Source organism: Triturus cristatus, chromosome 7 (assembly GCF_964204655.1).
Source record: "Triturus cristatus chromosome 7, aTriCri1.1, whole genome shotgun sequence".
Classification (NCBI taxonomy): domain Eukaryota; kingdom Metazoa; phylum Chordata; class Amphibia; order Caudata; family Salamandridae; genus Triturus; species Triturus cristatus.
The window spans coordinates 1512819992-1512841300 of NC_140590.1; the positions used below are offsets into that span (position 1 = coordinate 1512819992).

Sequence of the window (21309 nt, forward strand, 5' to 3'; positions counted from 1 at the left end):
CACAAAGTTCTTAATAGTCGCCCCGAGAGAGAGAGCATGTTTTGTTAATGATGGTATTGTTTAAATGGAATTGTAAGTATAGAGGAGCTTCAGTTTAACTGTTTGAATGGTTTTAATTAACCATCAAATAAACGTTATGATTATTATTATTACACATACTTCCCGGGACCAGTAGGGGGCACTCGCTGAGGCGATATTCGTCCAATCAAGGAAAGGGTATGCATTCGGAGACCAGCTCTGTTTCTCAGCAACAAGTATTTGGCCAATCAGTGTGTGGATGCATAGATTTTCATTGAACTAAATTGTACTGTCAATGAACTGATTTTCCATCCAATCCATGATTCACAGGTTTCCATAGGGCAATATCTTGATCCAACCAATAATCTAAGATGATATTGTGCCAATTAATAGGTGACACTGACACTTTTACTCTAATCTCTTGAGTTTCTCAGGTTCAAACAACTATTAAAAACGTTGCCACTAATACTGTTTAAAGAATGCATTGTACATGGCAAAAACTGCCAGTGTTTTAACACTTGGCCATAATGTGGAAGGCCAAATTTATACAGGAAGATGTTCAAAGCCCTCGCCCTGCATTTGACCAATGTTACAGCTTCACCTCCCGGGCTCACACGTTTAACCCAGAAGCAGAAATTACATATAACTATGATCACGTTACAGCTCTCAACAAGACAGCAGTATTATATTACTCTTGGATTTTTGTAGTTCGTTGTAGTTTAAAACGTGAAAACACATGAACCGAGAAAACAAAATGGCTGTCCAGATGGACGCCATTGTCAGGCCAAGTTGCATTCTGGTGTCCATTCTTTTCAATGTGTTCGTAAATCACTCAGCAGAATCTTTTCAAACTTCGGATAATGCATGTCAGGAGTGCCTGGCATGAGATGAATGTCCTGCTCACCGACCGTGCTGTTGATGCCCCATGAACCCCCAGTGACCCAAGGAAGACACTGGACAGTCCAGTTTAGGTTGTGAGCCTAAAGGAACATGTAATTTGACAACCACACTGACACCATATGTAAAGCTAGTAATTCCCCATAACACCTAGCGCAGAGCATTAAGTTGGCCGATGGAGTATTGTATTTACGTTTTAACCTTCAAAGGGGTCTTAACATTCTTTACCAGCACAAAGCAAAAGATAGTTAGGAAATGACTAAATTATTTAAGTGTTTGCTGCTGTTGTTAATCCACGGGGGAGGGGGGGGGGTTATTTGCAGTGCTTAATTTGTGCTGGAGGTTGCAGGTGGAGGACATTGCCTTTTGTTTTGTAAGCAGACCAAAATGTATTTATCATCATCAGCTTTTGACCCAGAACAAGGGAGATATAGGAAGGAAAGTGAGAAAGAAGGAAGAAGTGAAAAGTCATAAAGTAGGGGCTAAGGGAAACAAAGATTGGTAAAGCCCATTTGTCTGGTGTTGGGCACCAGTCGTTTGGCTTTGGTACTGATTGTTTTGGTCTGTCATGGTTTTCTTTACAAAATATAATTTTAAGGAAGCTTCAGGGCCTCGTCAAACTAAAACACCAACCAAAAAAAAAAAAAAATATATATATATATATATATACACACACACACATATGTATGTATGTATGTATGTATAGATATATATGTGTCCTCAACACACCTGTCCGCATTAAGAACAAGCACTAGGACGCTCGGGATCACTTACAAGAAGGTTTTATTTGCTGCACAGGTAACGCATCTGGATCGCAGCCGCGATATATATATATATCCTCAACGTACCGGCTTTTAAATCTAAAACAGGCTCCAGCACGCTCTAGCTCACTTCAAAAGGTTTTTATTATGGCTACTTGTAACGCATTTCAACAGCCTCTGCGGTCTTTGTAAAAAATATATATATATATCTAAAGCCAAAATATATTTTTGTGTTTCAGCAATGCTAACATTACCATAGTAGTCCTTAGCCCTTAACTGAACTGTTTATGTATGGATGTTTTCCTTGTGGAAGGGGGGAATGGCATTACTCACAGTGAAGTCAGCCAATGGTTGAAGTGGGCTGAGCCAATGTCCCATGCTGTGAGCTGTAGTGAGTGGAATTAAAATTTGAATTACATAATAACAGACCAATCGATGAAGAGGGCTGTCCGAAAGCTCCTATTAGTAAGCATAGTTAACTTATAAATGTAGTAAAATCAGAAGGTGCTTTCTAAAAAACTTATCTAAAAATAGGGATGAAAGGGCAAGAATAAGATAAAGAGACAGGAAGTGTAGGGTGGAGGAAGATAGCGGCATGAGACGGAATCAAGATCAGGCAGACTTGACAGCTGACACCTCTGCCATTCTGCAGCGCAGGCAGGAGGCTGGAAAGTTCGACACCACCGATGGTGACTTTGTGGGGCCTAATGTATTCAGGCATAGAAATGAATATGATGCTACGCAGTGTTGGTAGTTACAGGGCCTGGTACAGGACTGCCTGGTAGCCCTGCCCCTGTTTTTGTTATTGGACTCCCTACGTCAGGTGGGACCCGACCACAATCCGCATGTAGGCGGGTGCATTCATTTTAACCACCCAACAAACATGGTGAGGTGGTACATTACATTCCTCCCCAACTTTAACAATATTTATAACAACTTGAACTTACAATATGGCAGAAATGAATATGATACAATAGTTAACTAGCCCTTGGCGTCGGCCCTCAGGTAGCATCTAGCTCACACCAGGAAATAAGCCAGTCGAGGCGATGATGCCAGGTTACCGCTCAGGCACTACTTGGAGTAGTCACTGAAGCCAGAAATGATCAGGCATTGGGGTCCATTTTTGCGACTTGCAGGTAGATCCAGCTGGGTTGGGCTAGGTGTCACCCACACCCCCTCACTGTGGTGGGAACAGTCCAGTGAGATGTTTTGTTGAGGTGATGAGGGAGGCTGTACTAGGTCATTGTCACTCACACCTGGATGGGAAGAGCATTCCCAGGACCAGCTGTCCGCACTCTGAACTGAAACATTTCGCGTGACCTCTTCATCTACTTGATGTGCTTTTGCGATGTATCACTGTCCATGGATGTTGTTCAAATGGTAACCAGAATTTGCTACCAGGGTAGCGGTCCTTAAGATATACACAGTCACCTTGCTGTATTTCCGAATGATGGGCCCTCTAACAGGCACTAGACCTCTCATTGGTGGTCCTTCTTTTGTTGAACGCTTCAATTTCATTTATGCGGTCGGGAACCCATGTGGGTTGGTGGAGGATGGTTTCCCTAATGACACGCCGAATGCAAGCATATTCTGGAGCTTGGCCTGTTGTCACGTGAAGAGTCTGTCGGTACTCACGCAGGAACCCATAAATGGCTTTCCTTATCTATTGGTGGTCAGCATGGGCTATATGGATTATCTTGTTCAGGGTCCACCTGACCCTCTCCACTTCTCCGTTGGCTTGAAGCCATCTCAGTGTCACTTTGTAATGATGGATGCCCCACAACTTCAGGTACTCCGCAAACTCTTGGCCATGTAACGGAGAACCGTTATCCGTCTTGATAACTTTCCTTATCCCGTGAGTGGCAAAAACTTTCTCCACTTTTGGGATGACTTCCTTAGCAGTCTGAGAGCCTACTATCTCAACTTTTGGGTATTTAGAATAGTCATTAACAATGACCAAGGCATGTGACCCATCAGGTAGGTGGCCAAAATCTAAACTTGCATGTTCCCTGGGTACTCCCGGTCCTTTTTCTTTGGTTATTGGAGGGGGTTGTTCTGGAGTGCCTGATACTTGACACCAATGGCACGACTTGACAGCGCCTTCCACCATTTCATCCATCCCGGGAACCAGACCTTGGCACGAAGTCTGCTCTTTGTTTTTACCATGCCTTGATGACCATGGTGTGCCAGTTGCACTACTTGAGAAGTGAGGTTAGACTGTATGACAAGTTGTGGTCTCCGGAGCAGACAACCTTTTTCATCAGTCGACAATTCTTGGTGTACGTGGAGTAAGGAATCGAGTACTTTTCTGTCCTCTGGAGTTCTTCTAGATCAATGCTTCTCTAGGCTGCTCCAGTCATTGGAGCAAATCGCCACTTGTAGGCATGCATCTGCTTGTGTGGCTAGTATTAGGGTGTCAAATGCCAATGGTAGTGGACGGGACCGTTCGGTGACATACCTTACGCGTGCTTCCGTTGCTTCAGCTTCTTCCGCTTCGCCCAAGGTGGAGGAATGGGGATGGCGGGAAAGATAGTCCATGGGTTTGGATGAGCCTGGTCTGTATTCTACTTGGCAATCATATTCCTTTAATTGTAGCAACCATTTTTATATGTGGGCAGTGGTTTAGACGCCGACCTGTGGAACAACGATAGGAATGGCTTGTGATCTGTGGAGATGACAAAAGGGGTGGCCGTCCATATAGATGTGGAAGTGTCGACAAGCCCAGTGTATTGCTATGGCTGCACGCTCAATTTGTGATTAGCATTGTTCAGTCTCAGTTAGGGATCTACTGGCATAGGCTATTGGGATTCAACATTCATCTGGTTGATGTTGCATCCAGGGGTTAATTTGTAAAACAAATAAGTGCCTGGGCTCTCGTCAGGAGGCAGCTTGCACCAGCCCATTTCTCCTATTACCGCCACCTAAAATAGAACCAACTACTAACCATGAACGTGGGGAGAGGATGTGGCGTAATGGCCAGAGCTGCCAACTTTGGAGCTGGGGAACCAGGCCCGACTCTCTACATTGGCTAAACATCCTGTGATTCCGGGCAAATCACTTATTCAACCTGTGTCTACCATAAATGAATGTGTCCTCAACTGCTGCTCACGAAAAGCGCTGGTGTTGATGATTAAGTACTGGTGCTGAGCACCGGAAACCACCGGCTCAAATTAAGCACTGGTTGCATCAGTACCACTCCAAGACCATGAGGGCTTGTATCCACGGCTACATTGGTGGCTTTCTTGGGATCGAAGTAAGACAAATCAGTGTCTGCCAATAGTGCTTCTTTAGTCTGTCGGAAAGCTCATGTACTGGACCCGATTGCCATGGCGTGGTTGTCTTGGTAAGTTCTCTGAGGGGTCTAGTGAGACCTGTGAGGTCCGGGATAAATCTTCCACAGAAATTCACCATACCAAGAGAACTTCTCTCTTCCGAGATGTCGCGAGGTGCTGGGGCCTCTTGCACATCATACACTTTTTTGGGATCTGGGGCGACTCCTTTCTCTGACAATGTATATCCAAAGAAGCTGATTTTCTTCTTCAGAAATTTGCACTTTTTTTGATGTAAGGTAAGCCTAGTATGCTTAATTCTTTGCAACACTCCTCGTAGATGGTCATGGTGTTCTTTCAATGACTTGGTGTAGACAAGGATGTCATCGCTTACATTGATGATGCCGGGTAGGCCCCCAGCAGCTCCCTTATGGTGTTTTGAAAAACTTCAGCCCCACTGGATATGCCCAAGTTGAGGCATCGATACATACGTAAACCTACGTACGTTGAAAAAAACCTATCTTTAAACACACAAAAATCGCACTACTAAAAGTAGACAAGAAGTTGGAGGTCAGTATCAAAGGGTCCAAGATGGAATCACTTTGGGCTAACAGCAAGGTTAAGTATAAGGGGAAAAGTCTTACCTTCGATACCTGGATTGAGAAAGGTAATCACTACCCTTACCAACTAGAGAATGGTGAGTACTCCATTACATTCTCAGACCTCAAATCAAGACATCACCTAAAAGACATCGAACTCTATAATTTTCTGAAAATAAGATCGGCCTTATCAAAAACTAAACTATCTTCTCCTCAACCCTCAATCTTCTGATATGTGTCAAACATTAACTTACTAGGACACCCAGTCTCGCAGCTTTACAAACTCCTTCGCCCCAAAACCTCCAAACTTAATGAAAAGACTGTCACCTACTGGAATAAACAATCTAAAACTCCACTCAACGAATAGGAATGGGCAACACTTTGGACCTCGGCCTCATGTAATAAGATTACCCCAGTACTAGCACAAACTAAATTTTGGTTGCTTCACAAGGCATTTTGGGCCCCTGCACGACTATTCTCATTAGAACTCAGGGAGGACGCACTTTGCTGGAACTGTAACGAGGGAAAGGGGGACCTAGCACACCTTATCTCCCAATGCCCAACACTCAAGGTATTTTGGGGGAAAATCTTTGGTTTCATAAATGATATGTATGAGTGCACACTAGCAATGGAATTCTCCACCCTCACCACGGCATTTATGTGCACAAAATTGAGAATGCAACAAGATAGGGACCTACTAGACCTTTTACTGACAGCAGCTGTGAAAATGGTCCTAACCAACTGGAAACACACAAGTAAGACTAACTACAAAGGCTGGATCAACTGGATCACGCATCTCAGAGGAGCGGACAATATTGCTCTGCTGTACTCACCCTGGAAATCGTCCTCCGGAGGGATATGGAAAGCTCTAGACACCTTCCTAGACTCTTATGAACCCCCATGATACCGCTAGGATGCCAAAACAAACGTATCGTCCTCGACCCAATGAGTCGTTCCCGAATATAGCCCGGTTGGGCCTGCATGCGAACTGAAACATCCTCATACAGTGTCAGATGTAATGTATGAGCGATTGTCAAATGTAATGTATAACCTCTTTTTTTCATCACTAATTTTTCTGTCCTTTCCCTCTTACCTTTCTCTTGCTCTCAAAATATTGACAGATGGGGCTAGCTATATAAACACCGATGTATAAACAGCAATTACTCATCCTATGCTAACCCTGTAACAGCTGTTGCGATTGTCTTCTGTATAAAAAAAAAAGAAAATGTGGTTATATTTTTGGAGTCGGGTGGAGCGGTAATTGATGATATCCAGACCTAAGATTAACTTTCGAGAACCATTTGATGCCGCTCAATTGGCCCAGTATGTCATCTATGGTGGGGGTTAGTGGTTGTACACGCTTGATGGCGACGTTGGGTAGCCTCATATCCACACATATGCCAACCTGCCCCGTTTTTTTTGGTCTTTTGGCTACCACAATGGGAGAAACCCACGGGGTCCTGTGACCCTCTCAATAATGCTGGCTTGTTCAAGCTTTTCCATCTCTTCTTCCAGTTTATGTCTCAGGTGGAAAGCTATGCGTGATGTTGTAGGGCCACCGGTTGAATGGAGGTGTCTATATGGAGCTTGACTTATTTGTTCTTGAGGCAGCTAATTCCACTAAGGACGGTGTTCAACTCATCTAGGATTGTCAATAGTTCTTCTTCTTGCACTTCCAAGGTGAAGGAGATCAGCCCTAGTGCCTCTGTAGTCACTCCACTGACAAGCATACCGTGCCTTTCTTCTGCGACATACACTGTCTTGTCTGCACTGTTTTCATAATGGGACACCGTGGCTTTGAAAAAACCCATGAGGGGGATCAGAAACTTCTGTCCATATGCAAACACTTTGATTCTTGCTTTCTCTAGTGGGGGGCTTTGATCCATTGCACTATATGTGGTCACAGACATAAGTTTGATGGATGCCCTGGTGTCTATAGTGTGATGTGTTGATTACCTATCTTGGTTTGACAATGCGGGAGGTGACAGCCGGTGGAATGGGGTGCTCCCACCGCAAAGACGTAGTGGGCAGAGTATTCTTATGCATCATCGCCCATGTCTTCTTTACTGTCTGGCTCCCTTGACACCACATGTGCCACTTCCTTTGGGGCTTTAGATGACCTACAAACTTTTGCAAAGGGGTTATACTTCCTGAACGCATTGGGTCTTTTGCCTTTGGCTGAACAGTCAATCATCCTTGCGGGGACACTCCGCAGTATCCACATTGCTTTTTCTTCTCCTGGGGGCGTTTAATTGGTGTCGGTGTTGGGCGAGACTTAGTCACGTTGACTTACTCTGTTTTGATGAGTCAGTGGAGGGCTCCTTCCATATGGGAGGCTTGCACTCTCGTTAATTCTCTGACCTGCCCTAGCGTTAGAATATCTTGCAGGAACTTCCCGGATTCTTGGAGGATTGTTTCTTCAATCTGCTGTGGAAGGTGTCTAGAGATTCCTGGTGGGCTTGCCGGAATATGATATGTTCAAAATCTCTATTGGCCAAGGGTTCGAAATGGGCATTGAGTGCATTCAGAAGAGTGGTCTGGTTTTTGCTGTTGCTTCCACCAGTGATTTATAAATTCTGTTAATGTCCTTCCCTCTGCGATGTAGCGGTAATGCTCTCCTTCTCTCATGAGCTATGCCAGCTCCTTCAATGTAAGATTGGAATCATTCCCTCCAGCTTTTCCACTTGGGTGCTAGACCTAATGGCGCACCTTCCACCACAAAAGGCTCAATTGCTGGGATTGACGACATGGTGGATGAGGGGTGGGGTTTCGCCCTCCTCGGGTGCCTCGGACACAGGCACTGTCTTGGGCCAGCAGCGTGCTCTTACCTAGACAGCGGTGGCAGCCACGGAGATGATAACGCCTGGGGAGGTCGCGTGCAGGACGGCAGCATGCTCTGCAGCATCACATTGTTACCCAGGCATGTAGTCGACAGGTGACATGGTAGATAGCAGGGTCTGTGGCCCCCCTTGTCGCGAGCATAAAGTTGGGCACCACAACTGGCGCCTTTGTGGGGGCCTAATGTATTTGGGGCCTAGAAATGAATATGAGGCTATGCAGTGTTGGTAGTTTTAGGGCCTGCTACATGACTGCCCGGCAGTCCAGCCCCTGTTTATTTATTGCGATTTCTACCTGTCGGTCGGGACCCGACCATAATCCGTACGTACACCACTCCATTCACTTTAACCACCCCACCAACATGCTGAGGTGGTACATTACAGAGACTTCTACGAATAATGCAGTGCTCCTGCATTTATTTACTAATAAACACTGGTTACAAGAATGACTTGGGATGGGGTGTTAGTTTCAACATCAATCTACGCATGCGAGAGTATCAGCACGGTAGCGATGAGTAGGGAGCATATGTGTAGCCTGTCCAACAGTCAGGTGAGCTCTGTGCAGGGGGCGTAGCTTCAGGGGGGACATTTGGGGTGTCACCCCTAATAAATGCATTTACAGATGAATAGTTGGATACAGGTGCTTTTAGCAGGGGATTGTTATTTCTGTCAAATTTCATCTGAGATTTTTGCATCCCCCCCAATCTTACTGACCAATCGACGCCCAGGCTCTGTGCACAGTTCTGAGGCTGGATCGGTTCATGGAGGAAAACAAGTGATTGTAGAACCGCTTGTCAAGGTTTAGATGTTGGGTTTCTAAGCACATCAGCCATGGAAGAGCATTCTATCTATGTCGCACCTTGGCTGAGAGGGAATTTGGCCTCATTTTTTTTTTATATATACAAGGCCCACAACCAGCAGTTTTGGGGGAAGATGATTAAGGAGGGGTTCTCAAAATCCTGCAAGGCTGGAAATTGTTAACCTACATATTACGCCCCCAACAATAGACCAACCAACCCTTTGGTCCCTTCAGGGTCACCAAATTCCGATCCTGTGCATAAAACAAAGTGCATAATGATTACTTCTTCACTAGCGGTGAGCAAAGCAGTCTGATTCAACTGGAAACATAAAATATCTGCTCCCAGAATCGATGAAAGTGCGCCGCTGATCTGATGCGCCTGATCAACCCCTGCAGTTGTTCAGTGAGAATTGGGCCAATCACAGTGCAGTCTGCGAATTTTTTGTGTTTTGCAGATGCAGTGACAGGGAAACAAGTGAATGGGCGCGCTTTTTCGCTTTCGTATTTACATAAAAAATGGCCCCACGGGGTCAAGAAATTAAAGCATAATGCTGCTGGTGTGGCGCAGCGGCCAGTGCGGTTGCCCTCGGAGCCCGACGCTCACAGTTCGATCCCAACGCCGACGGCAGATCTGCTCAGCATCGTGTGACTCACGGCAATCGTTCACTTTTAATCTCCTCGACGGCCCCCAGCGCCTTGAACCCCTCTAGGGGGTAATAGGCTCGCGCTTTCACAAATAGGAGTCATCGTCATCAGACCTACAGAGCTTTCCAGGGATGCGTGGCTGAATGTATCCCGGAGCGGCACTTTTTTCCTCGATGGGAGAGTCGCAGCAGTTTGGGGCATTTTTCAGGCCTCTGGCACTTCGATGCAGAGAGCTGGTTCTATTGGACAAAGATGGCTTGTAATGGAATGTCCAGATATTCTGGAAAGAGATCTTCTTGTCCTAAAACATGTCCACTCTTAAGCGTTTCCACCAAAACACACCACTATTAAACAATTTAAAATTGGCGACACTGAGGCCAGTAAAACAGCTCAGCGTGTCCATGCACATGCTGCAGAAATCTTTGTGAATCCGGCACAAAAGGGCCTATCTCCGTCTCTCATCCTGTCGAGTTGACTAAAATGAACACCGCTTGATAAGCAGACACAAGCAGATTGTGTTATTTACAATATTGTTATATATATATATATATAATTTTTATTTATTTATTTATATACACATCTATCTATGGGTCCTTAGTCTGTTAACATTACACATTGACAACAGTAAGAAACAGGATAACACGACTGTTACACGCTGTCTACAAGCACTAGGCATTGACGTGACGCAGGTCATGTTTGTCAGTATTGAAGAAAGGACGCCCTGCTAATGATCATTGGGAAATAAAACATTAGACCGTGAACAAAGGAATTAAATGTACGTCCAGACAGGTTTCCATAAGGACGTTTTAATTTTCATTCCAATCTTTCTGGCACTTAAAATTATGGGTGGGTTTTGGGTTAGGTAAGTCAAGAAAACCACCAGGGAAATGGGGGGCTGGGGGATACCTTCTGCACTGAGAAGCTTGTGGAAACGTGCCTGCCACATAATTCAAACCGTCTCAAAGGGGCTGGGGCCGGGCCAGGCCTCTTGCAGAGCAGATGGTGAATTTGAATAGCAGAGCTCAGCGCTGCCCGCCCCCCTGATGGAGGTCTATTGACTCTGTTCCCCGCGCCCCCCGCAGATCACCCCCAGCAGAGGCCTTTGCAGCTCCCAGGTTCCTGCAGAGACGTCATGCACACTGCAAACGTGTGTGTGGGGGGTGAATTATGGGCAGGATGAGGACAAAGGGGTGCTGAAAGTCACGCTCGTGCACATACACACTTACAGCGGCGAGTGTGACACATTTGGCGACGACATCCGGTGAAATAAGCGCGGCTGCTCCTGCCTCCAAATACACTCAGCTTGTGATGACAACAGAGGGGGAGATAACCCCCCCCCCCCCCCTCACCTCGCCCCTACTACGGCTTCCCATCAGGCAGCTTCTAAGAACCATATGAGCCAAGCCCCGCCCTTCATTTGCATATAGATAGCGGTAGCCAATGGGGAGTCCGGCGAGGATTTATAGTGCCATTAGTTCCTTTCATTCACAAACCCCTACAGTGCGCGTTCCGGAGCTCAGAGGAGGGAAGGGGGAGTGTCCCGTCCCCTCCGGTCACCTCCAGGCTGCCTGCCAGCTCAGAGGAGGGCTCGCAGAAACTTGAAGGCGATTTTGGGTGTTGTATGGGGTCTTCTGCAGCCATTGCGTCCCCCGGACTATGGAATAAGCACCCACAAGGCAGCAACATGAAGGTCAATGTGAGTACATGGTGTAGCATTTTTTATTACCATTTACTTCTGTTGATGTTAATGTATATAGCGCCCGTCGCGCTTTCCAATCGCACCCTAGCGCTACACCTTCGATGTTATTAATATAGTGAGGAATTTAAAGTTAAGTGCCAAAAAAGCAGTTCATTGTTCACTGTTCTACAACAATGTGCAAGTCAGTGTATATGTTTCTCAGTTGTGTTGCACAAAGGAAACGCTCTTGCAGCCATCCATTGACGGTGTGTGTATTTTTATTTTAAGTATTATTATTTTACGTTTTCATTTTAATCAGACTGAATTAGTTTTCCACTTCGGAAGATTCTTCCTACTCTGGCTGAAGCGCGCAGTTTCATTCTACCTGGGTTATTTCTGCTTCGACCCAACTCCGTGCATTAATTACAACGTCACCTTTAAAATGCAGGCGAAATGTTCGTGGGGAATTTGATGTAACAAATTGCGCTTTGAAAGATTAAGCGCGTCTCTCAATACAGTGGGTTCGTAAAGTGCTAGTTTCTCAGACTAACGTTATCAGCAGGGACTGATTCAGAGGGATGTGAATTGAACAGGTCTGTGACGTGTGTCTGTTGGCGGCGGCTAGGAGTAGGTATGCGTGTGAAGAAAGGGACAAGCTTTGATTATATGCTATGAAAATGTGTATAGCGCTTACTTCGCTTGGCGAGGCGCTGCAGCACTTTGCAGAAGGGGCAGTGCGTTACTCTGCGTTGTCAGAGCTCCTTCCTCATTTACAGTAACAAATGGGGGGCTTTGTTTTGTGTTGCCAAGGCTGGTACTAAGCTGTGTTGTTTCCCTGCCTTGAAATACAGGATGTTGTTACCTCCTGCCAGTTTCAGAATTAATGTCTTTCTTTTCTGGAGTGCTGTAAGAATTCTTAGAAAACATGCTTTTATTTGTATTTCTTTACATCAGCAAAGAGATGAAAAGACGGTACTGAAACTAACAAGACAGGGATCAGATGCAAAAAAAGTGAAGTTTAGAACTTCTGTGAAGTTTATGGTGCAGGGATAGCTCAGTGAGTTTAGTGGCACTGCCGAGAGTGTACATGCGGTTTTTTATGTAATCTGCTTGAAAAAGATTCCAATATTTCAGGGCAAGTTCAGTTGTTCAACCTAGCAAGGTCGATAAAATGATATTTTGGGTGGCATGTCATTCCTCATTAAAGTCAACCAGGTGAGCTTCCTGACAGCCATTAATAATGGTTGTTTTGAGGAGCATTGCGCAGAGTATCAGTGACAGCACAGTGCACACTTAAACAGGTAACTAACCACTGAATCGGAAGTCTGATCCTTGCGCTCACCTCACCACATTGTGCGATCTTGGGCGAATCACGGATATGCCCCTATCGCTGGTTTCACATGTCTGCCAAAAAGTGGGGGCTCTTAAGAGGCCAATCATTTGTTTAATTATGGCTTATACATTGATTTGAAATCTGCACAAATATTAGCCCTAGACCACCCCCCCCCCCCCCCACCCCGGTTAGCATCAAGCTTCCATTTGTTCTTAATAAATAAGGGGGGGTAAAGGTGGGATGATGGTAACTTATCCGGTCCTCTAAGCACTGCCCTGGCTTGCAGCCATGGCCAGTCCGTCCCTGGTAGTGTTGTGTATATCAGGAAGCACAATGGCCAAACTCAGTGTTACTCATTTTATTTCCCTCAGAAAGAATCAAATAGTCACTGCAAAATGCTCCCAATTTCGCAGCAGATGCATTGATCCACTGAGCTATCTAGTTGATTTAGTACCCAATTACCTTAATCCAATCCATCACTTCCATGCTAGACTGACTTTTCTTGTCTTCACCTCCCAGGTTTTGGCATATTACACACAGATGAGGTAGTATTTTTACAGGAACCACACGAAACATTTTATGACCTATAATATCGGATTCCCCTAGAAAGTTGCACAACACACTGTCCCATATAACACTCAGGCTGCAGAGCTCTGGCACCCCTTCGGAATTTTCCCTAGAACCAGGCCTCTGCTCGGCTGTCATTTTTAGACTCCATGACGTCACCACTTGGGAGGCCCACCCCCCCTGCACTTCTAACAGGAAACACAAAACACTAACAGCTGGGAACCTTTTTTTTTATTTAAAAGTAAAATGACCACAAACATCCCAGGCGCTTCTTCCCAACAGGAATCTTTCCATAAAACGTTTGCAAACAGTGAGAGAGGCCCTGCGAAGTGTCCAAACCACCCGAGTCCATTTTAAATGAAACTGTGAAGTTTTGTTGACATTTTCCTTAGTGAGTGAAATGCCATTTGGCCATAAAAACGCATTAATTCCTGGAAGTGTCTCCTGCTTGACCTCGTATTCAGTACATGAAATAAAACAAACCTACCGAAATTAACATTATGCTGGAAAGGTTTCATTGTGACATATTTTACAGAAAGGAGGTGTGCATGGGGAGAACCACTTTCTAATGTCACTAACACCATCATTTGGGTGCAGTTCTATATAATCCAAGTCTCCAATGTATCTTTACCTGGGCAATATCCTTTCAACAAAATTCCAGTTAGCCATTTACAAATGTTTTTTATTGGATATTTGGCAAATGCCTATTTTTGGACTATGCTAACCCTGGGCGGGGAACTCCACTCCGCCAGTGGAATTTGTGGAGATTTGCCTACTCTGCGCTCCGTGGCGAACGCGGAGGTAGGCAAAACTCCGCCTCCGCGGCGAAGCGGAGTTATCTGCCCCCCCCCTCCCAAATGCTTAAAAATGATTAAAAGAAGGCACTCACCTGTGTTTCTGCTGCCTCCCCTGCCTGGCCGCTCTCCTGCCTGCTCCTCTCACATCCTTCTTCATTAAAAAAAAAAAACACTACGTTGTACGTCTTGCTCATGCGCATGCGCAAGATGCACAATGTAGTGTTTTTTTCAATGAAGAAGGACGCAAGATGGTGAGGAGCAGGAAGGAGGGCGGCCAGGAAGGGGAGGAGGCAGAAACACAGGTGAGTGCCTTCTTTTTATCTTTTTAAAGCGTTTGGGAGGGGGGAGGGAGCGGGAAGGGAGCGGAGCGATGCGTAGCTCCACTGAGTTTCTTTTTTCAAACTCCGCGGAGCTACGCGTAGAGGCACTATGCCAGCTCCGCCCACCCTCACTATGCACAGACATCCGAAAAAAACAAAAGACATTCTGATACCCCAGTAAGAACTCCCACTGAACTAAACCGACACAAGCAATGCCAATCCTAGATAGCAATTAAATTCAGCAGATGTTAAAAAAAAACGATTTACCACCACCTGCCTTCAGGGAAAACCATTTGCAACTGCAATGTCCGCTTGGATAAGGATCAGGCTAGACTGATGGATGATACTGGTTACAGAGGAGCAGGGCCGTTGGAATTATGCGATTCTGCAGCTGTGGCATTTTTTGCATAATTATAGATTTGGCATTTTTGCCACCTAATCCCTCACCTGCTGTATAATCTCTAGATTTTATCAAAAAATTATTTCTAGCTCAAACAGATCAAACAATACTAAAAGTGCCATATTGATTGACGAGTTAATTGTTCCTTAGCCTTGTCTTGGATCAATCATTGTAGACTTCACCACGTTGTAACTGTTTCCACTTCTATGCCATTGCGCCCAAACTAAGGTATCCTAGCGGCACGGGATTCCAATAATTGTTTCCGGTGGGTATTTCAGAACTCTGAGAATTTCCTTGGAAATAATCTATTTGATTTAGAAGTGAAAATATTGCATGCTGAAAATAATATTTTCTAGGGTGGCGTTGTAGAGGAGACAGTCCTTTCCCATATCATAATGGAAGAATGTATAGAGTTGGTAAGATCCGTCTGGTGAGGATGAAAGAACTAACAGTCGGGTGCCACCAGGATGAGATCTGGCAAAACCGAGGTCGCAATGATAGGATAAAGGGACAGAGGACCACTGGATGTGAGTTTATAAACCTTGGTCAAGCAATGCCCAGCCATACAAAATCCACCAGTGGTTTGGACATTCACTTCCGGGCACCAGCAGAAGTACCATATGTTGATTGCCTCCAGCTGCAGGAGGTCATCTACTTCAACCGAGTAACCAATGTCACTAGTGTTGCCTCAGTGGTTGAGCCAACAACTCCATGCCACACTTCTCCTCATTATATGCAGTAAGCTTTGCAGTTTGTTCAGTGGGATGTTCACCAACACGTAGAGTGCATATTTGTCCCATACTACTTACCATCCCGGTGCCTATTCTCATTGCCTTGCCAGAGGCCTGAATAGCCAATGGCTAAACTTGGAACACGTTGTCAAGCCGGTAGCTCTGATTAAAGAAAAGACAGTCCACCTGTACACAAATCAGCGGCAAGTCAAGCATAAACAATGCATGGGTCTCACTTCCTCTGCCATTAGGACCCGGGTTCCCCCAGAAAGACCCGCGCCCCAACACAACCCAAACAAGGAGCCAACAGAACTTACAGAGACCGTGAACTTGGTGGAATAGCTTTTATCACAGTCATGTCAAAATAGACATGTGGAATACACATTCATGTAAGCAACCTTCTTGGGTCAAATAATAGCAACACATCGTGAAGAATTAGGCACTTGTGATAAACAAAAACATCACACATTAAACCGTTCAATATGTTTGGACTCATGAACACCAACAACACCAGAGACTTTCGCAATCTCAAACGCCATTGGACCACACAGGTGTAACCACCTGCATCAGTGAGGGTGGTCCTGCCTGACTGTTTCTTGTCCTCATCCCAAGTGACCGCCCCCAAACACCAAGCTGCCAAAGGGGCTGCCATGAGGTGGCTAGTAGCTGCAGCTTCATGCCCACCCAGGTGAGCTGTGGGCCTTAGCCCGCAAGCTGATGTGTATACACCCTCTGGTTGCCTCCGGACTGCTGGACCCTACTCTTGGTGCTGTTCTGGGGAGGCTGCGTTTGAGGACCCCTCTGCTGAGGGGGGTGAATTTAAAGATTCGTGTTTCCTCCACAAGGGCAACCAGGGCAAAGAGGTCCTTCGCCCTCCCCAACACAAAACATTCTCTGGGTAAACACCTAAATGTCCTCGATAAACAAATCTGCGCCGGCATCTGAGAGGTGAACACTAACCTTATGAAACCTATCCTCATCCCTCAGCAGTTTAGGTGGAATGTTCCAGAGGTGACCCCGGCCACAGCACAGCCTCAACAGCCTGGAATTCAGACTTTGCACAGATACATTAATTGTCCGAGACCTGATGTCCTTACCCCAATTTCGGTGAGGGAACATGTGAGACCAAACGATTTCGGCCCCTGGGAAAACCTTGGCTACCTGCAAATTCCTTCAAAATCACCTCCCTGAGGCCCTTGCATCCCATTTGTAGGTCTCGCTGAGCCAGCGCATGCGCCGCTCCGAGACATTTAGTATCGGCGTTTTCAAAGTGCTGCCACAGCAGGCTTTTGGTGGCCTAGTGCTTGCGTTCACCCGAGCGTGCACGCGCGCATCCGCCATTTGCCTCCCTTCTAACGCTTCCTGGCTGACCGAGCTTAGCCGTGCATGATTCCCAAATGAAGCTCCCGCAGGTGCACATCACCGTCCTATCTCCTCAATTATAATATACGTTTTTCTGTTGTGATGTCATGAATTGATGGTTCTTTCATGGTTTATGATATCACTGAGCACATATTACCGAAAGAGATACAATCTTTAATTATTTATGCAACTTCAGTGATTGTTTTTGAGTGATTACCTGGTGGTTTTTGCTAATTGAGTTCTCAATAGCAATCTTGAGCGCTACCTGCTTTTGGGCATTGTCATATTGCACTAAGGTTTTCCATCTATTACTGTTAATTAAATCCTGACCCTACTCACCACTAAAGAACCTCTCACTCTCACAGACACTCTCTCACAGACACTCTCTCACAGACACTCTCTCACACAGACTCACTCTCATACAGACTCACTCTCACACAGCCTCACTCTCACACAGACATACTCTCACAGCCACACTTTCACAGCTACACTCTCACAGCCACTCTCTCACAGCCACTCTCTCACAGCCACTCACTCTCACAGACTCTCTCTCACAGACTCTCTCACAGACTCTCTCTCACAGACTCTCTCTCACAGACACCCTCTCACAGACACTCTCTCACAGACACTCTCTCACAGACTCTCTCTCACAGACTCTCTCTCACAGACTCACTCTCACCCCTCTCACACAGACCCTCTCACAGACTCTCTCTCACAGACTCTCTCTCACAGACTCTCTCTCACAGACACTCTCTCACGGACACTCTCTCACAGATACTCTCTCACAGACTCTCTCTCTCACAGACTCTCTCACAGACACTCTCACAGACACTCTCTCACAGACACTCTCACAGACTCTCTCACAGACACTCTCTCACAGACACTCACTCACACTCTCTCACAGACTCGCTCTCACAGACTCTCTCACACAGACTCTCTTTCACAGACTCACTCTCACAGACTCTCTATCACTCTCACAGACTCTCTCACAGACTCTCTCTCACAGACTCTCTCTTACAGACTCTCTCACAGACACTCTCTCACAGACACTCTCTCACACTCTCACACTCTCTCACAGACTCTCTCTCACAGACTCTCTCACTCTCACAGACTCTCTCACAGACTCTCTCTCACAGACTCTCTCACAGACTCTCTCACAGACTCTCTCACAGACACTCTCACAGACTCTCTCTCACAGACACTCTCTCACAGACACTCTCTCACAGACTCTCTCACAGACTCTCTCACAGACACTCTCACAGACACTCACCGACACTTTCACAGACTATCACAGACACTCTCTCACAGACACTCTCTCACACTCTCTCACAAACACTCTCTCACAGACTCTCTCACACTCTCTCTCACAGACACTCTCTCACAGACACTCTCACAGACTCTCACAGACACTCTCACACTCTCACTCTCTCTCTCACAGACTCTCTCTCACAGACACACTCTCACAGACTCACTCTCACAGACACTCTCACAGACTCACTCTCACAGACTCTCACAGACTCTCTCTCACAGACTCTCTCTCACAGATGCTCTCTCACAGACACTCTCTCACAGATACTCTCTCACAGACTCTCTCTCTCACAGACACTCTCTCACAGACACTCTCTCACAGACACTCTCACAGACTCTCTCACAGACACTCTCTCACAAACACTCTCTCACACTCTCACAGACTCTCTCTCACAGACTCTCTCTCACAGACTCTCTCACAGACTCTCTCTCACAGACTCTCTCACAGACTCTCTCTCACACTCTCTCACACTCTCTCACACTCTCACAGACTCTCTCTCACAGACTCTCTCTCACAGACTCTCTCTCACTCTCACAGACTCTCTCACAGACTCTCTCTCACAGACTCTCTCACAGACACTCTCACACTCTCACAATCTCTCACAGACTCTCTCTCAAAGACACTCTCTCACAGACACTCTAACAGACACTCTCTCACAGACTCTCTCACAGACTCTCTCACAGATTCACTCACAGACACTCTCACAGACTATCACAGACACTCTCTCACAGACACTCTCTCACACTCTCTCACAGACTCTCTCGCAGACACTCTCTCACACTCTCACACTCTCTCACAGACTCTCTCTCACGGACTCTCTCACAGACTCTCTCACAGACTCTCTCTCACTCTCACAGACTTTCTCACAGACTCTCTCTCACAGACACTCTCACAGACACTCTCACAGACACTCTCTCACAGGCACTCTCACACACTCTCTCACAGACTCTCTCACAGACTCTCTCACAGACTCACTCACAGACTCACTCACAGACACTCACAGACTCTCACAGACACTCTCTCACACTCTCACAGACACTCTCTCACAGACTCTCTCTCACAGACACTCTCTCACAGACACTCTCTCACAGACTCTCTCACAGACTCTCTCACAGACTCTCTCACAGACTCACTCACAGACACTCTCACAGACACTCTCACAGACACTCTATCTCACCCTCTCTCTCACAGACACTCTCTCACAGACACTCTCACAGACACTCTCACAGACTCTCACAGACACTCTCACACTCTCACAGACACTCTCTCACAGACTCTCACAGACACTCTCTCCCAGACTCTCACAGACACTCTCACACACTCTCTCAGACTCTCACAGACACTCTCTCACAGACACTCTCTCACAGACTCTCACAGACACTCTCTCACAGACTCTCACGGCATTCTCTCACAGACTCTCACAGACTCTCTCACAGACTCTCACAGACACGCTTACACACTCTCTCACACTCTCACACTCTCTCACAGACTCTCTCTCACAGACTCTCTCTCACAGACTCTCTCTCACTCTCACAGAATCTCTCACAGACTCTCTCTCACAGACTTTCTCACAGACACTCTCACAGACACTCTCTCACACTCTCTCACAGACTCTCTCTCACAGACTCTCTCTCACAGACACTCTCTCACAGACACTCTCTCACAGACACTCTCTCAGACTCTCTCACAGACACTCTCACAGATTCACTCACAGACACTCTCACAGACACTCTCTCACAGACTCTCACAGACACACTGTCACAGACTCTCACAGACTCTCTCACAGACTCTCTCACAGACTCTCTCACAGACTCTCTCACAGACTCTCCCAGACACTCTTACACACTCTCTCAGACTCTCACACACTCTCTCAGGCTCTCACAGACACTCTCTCAGACTCTCACAGACACTCTCTCAGACTCTCACAGACACTCGCTCACAGACACCCTCTCACAGACTCACTCTCTCTCACTGAGTGACTCTCTAATTGACTGATTCTCACTGAGTGACTCTCTCACTGAGTGACTCTCTCACTGAGTGAATCTCTCACTGAGTGAATCTCTCACTGACTGACTCTCTCACTGACTGACTCTCTCTCACTGACTGACACTCTCTCTCACTGACTGACTCTCACTTAAAGATTGACTCTCGCTTAAAGACTGACTCTCGCTTAAAGACTGACTATCTCACGGACTCACTCTCTCACTCATTCACTCTCACTGACTGACTCTCACTCTCACTGACTGACTCCCTCACTCTCTCACTGACTCTCACTCTCTCACTGATTCTCACTCTTTCACTGACTGACTGACTCTCTCACTCTCACTGACTGACTGACTCTCTCACTCACTCTCACTGACTGACTGACTGACCTTCACCCTCCTGTTATTTATGCCCCCCATAACAAAAAAAAACACAACAAGCAACCATTGGGACAGGCAGATAAAAGTTGCCAGCATTGGAAGGACAAAAAAAACTCAAGACATTATTTTTAATACTTTTTTAATATGGTCGTTTAGTTGTACTTAATGCTTTTTTGGTCATATCTAAGGTAACAAAAATGCTTCTGACACTTCTTTATTAAAACTTTTCAGCATGCTGCAAACTTCTGTACGGCACAGCTGAAAGACATAGGTAAAGTCAATATCTCTGGCTAAACACTTATAAGTTCCCAAAGGCAGTGCTTTAAATGGGCCGGTACTGCCCGGTACGGAGTACCGCCACTTTTTTATTTTGAGAGGGAAGGAGAGTACCGCCACATTTCGAGACCAACGTAATACTTTTAATTGGAGAGTACCGGCACTTCTGAGAAACAAGCAGGTTCTCGGCTACAGAGTACCTGCACTTCTATTTTTCCATTCCAAGCACTGCCCAAAGGCGAGACCTATTGGCTATGCCAATGCTTGTTACCAAGTCGCTACTTCCAAGGTGGAAAACAATGAGTTCCGGGAACTGAAGTGCCTCTCTATACCTGGTTACTTCGATCA

General features: G+C 46.1%; 1 protein-coding gene across 2 annotated transcripts in view; it reads left to right on the forward strand.

The window, feature by feature from the left end:
* CASS4 (Cas scaffold protein family member 4) overlaps positions 1-21309 on the forward strand; it is a 225523-nt gene that overhangs the window by 84324 nt on the left and 119890 nt on the right. Inside the window, exon 1 of one of the 2 annotated variants that reach the window (XM_085619269.1) lies at positions 11305-11521. The exons of the other annotated variant lie outside the window; for it this stretch is intronic. Within the exon in view, the coding sequence (XP_085475395.1) occupies positions 11447-11521 (75 nt within the window). The 5' untranslated portion in view covers positions 11305-11446. Of the gene's footprint in view, positions 1-11304; positions 11522-21309 lie in introns of those variants that run through there. 2 annotated transcript variants of the gene reach the window in all.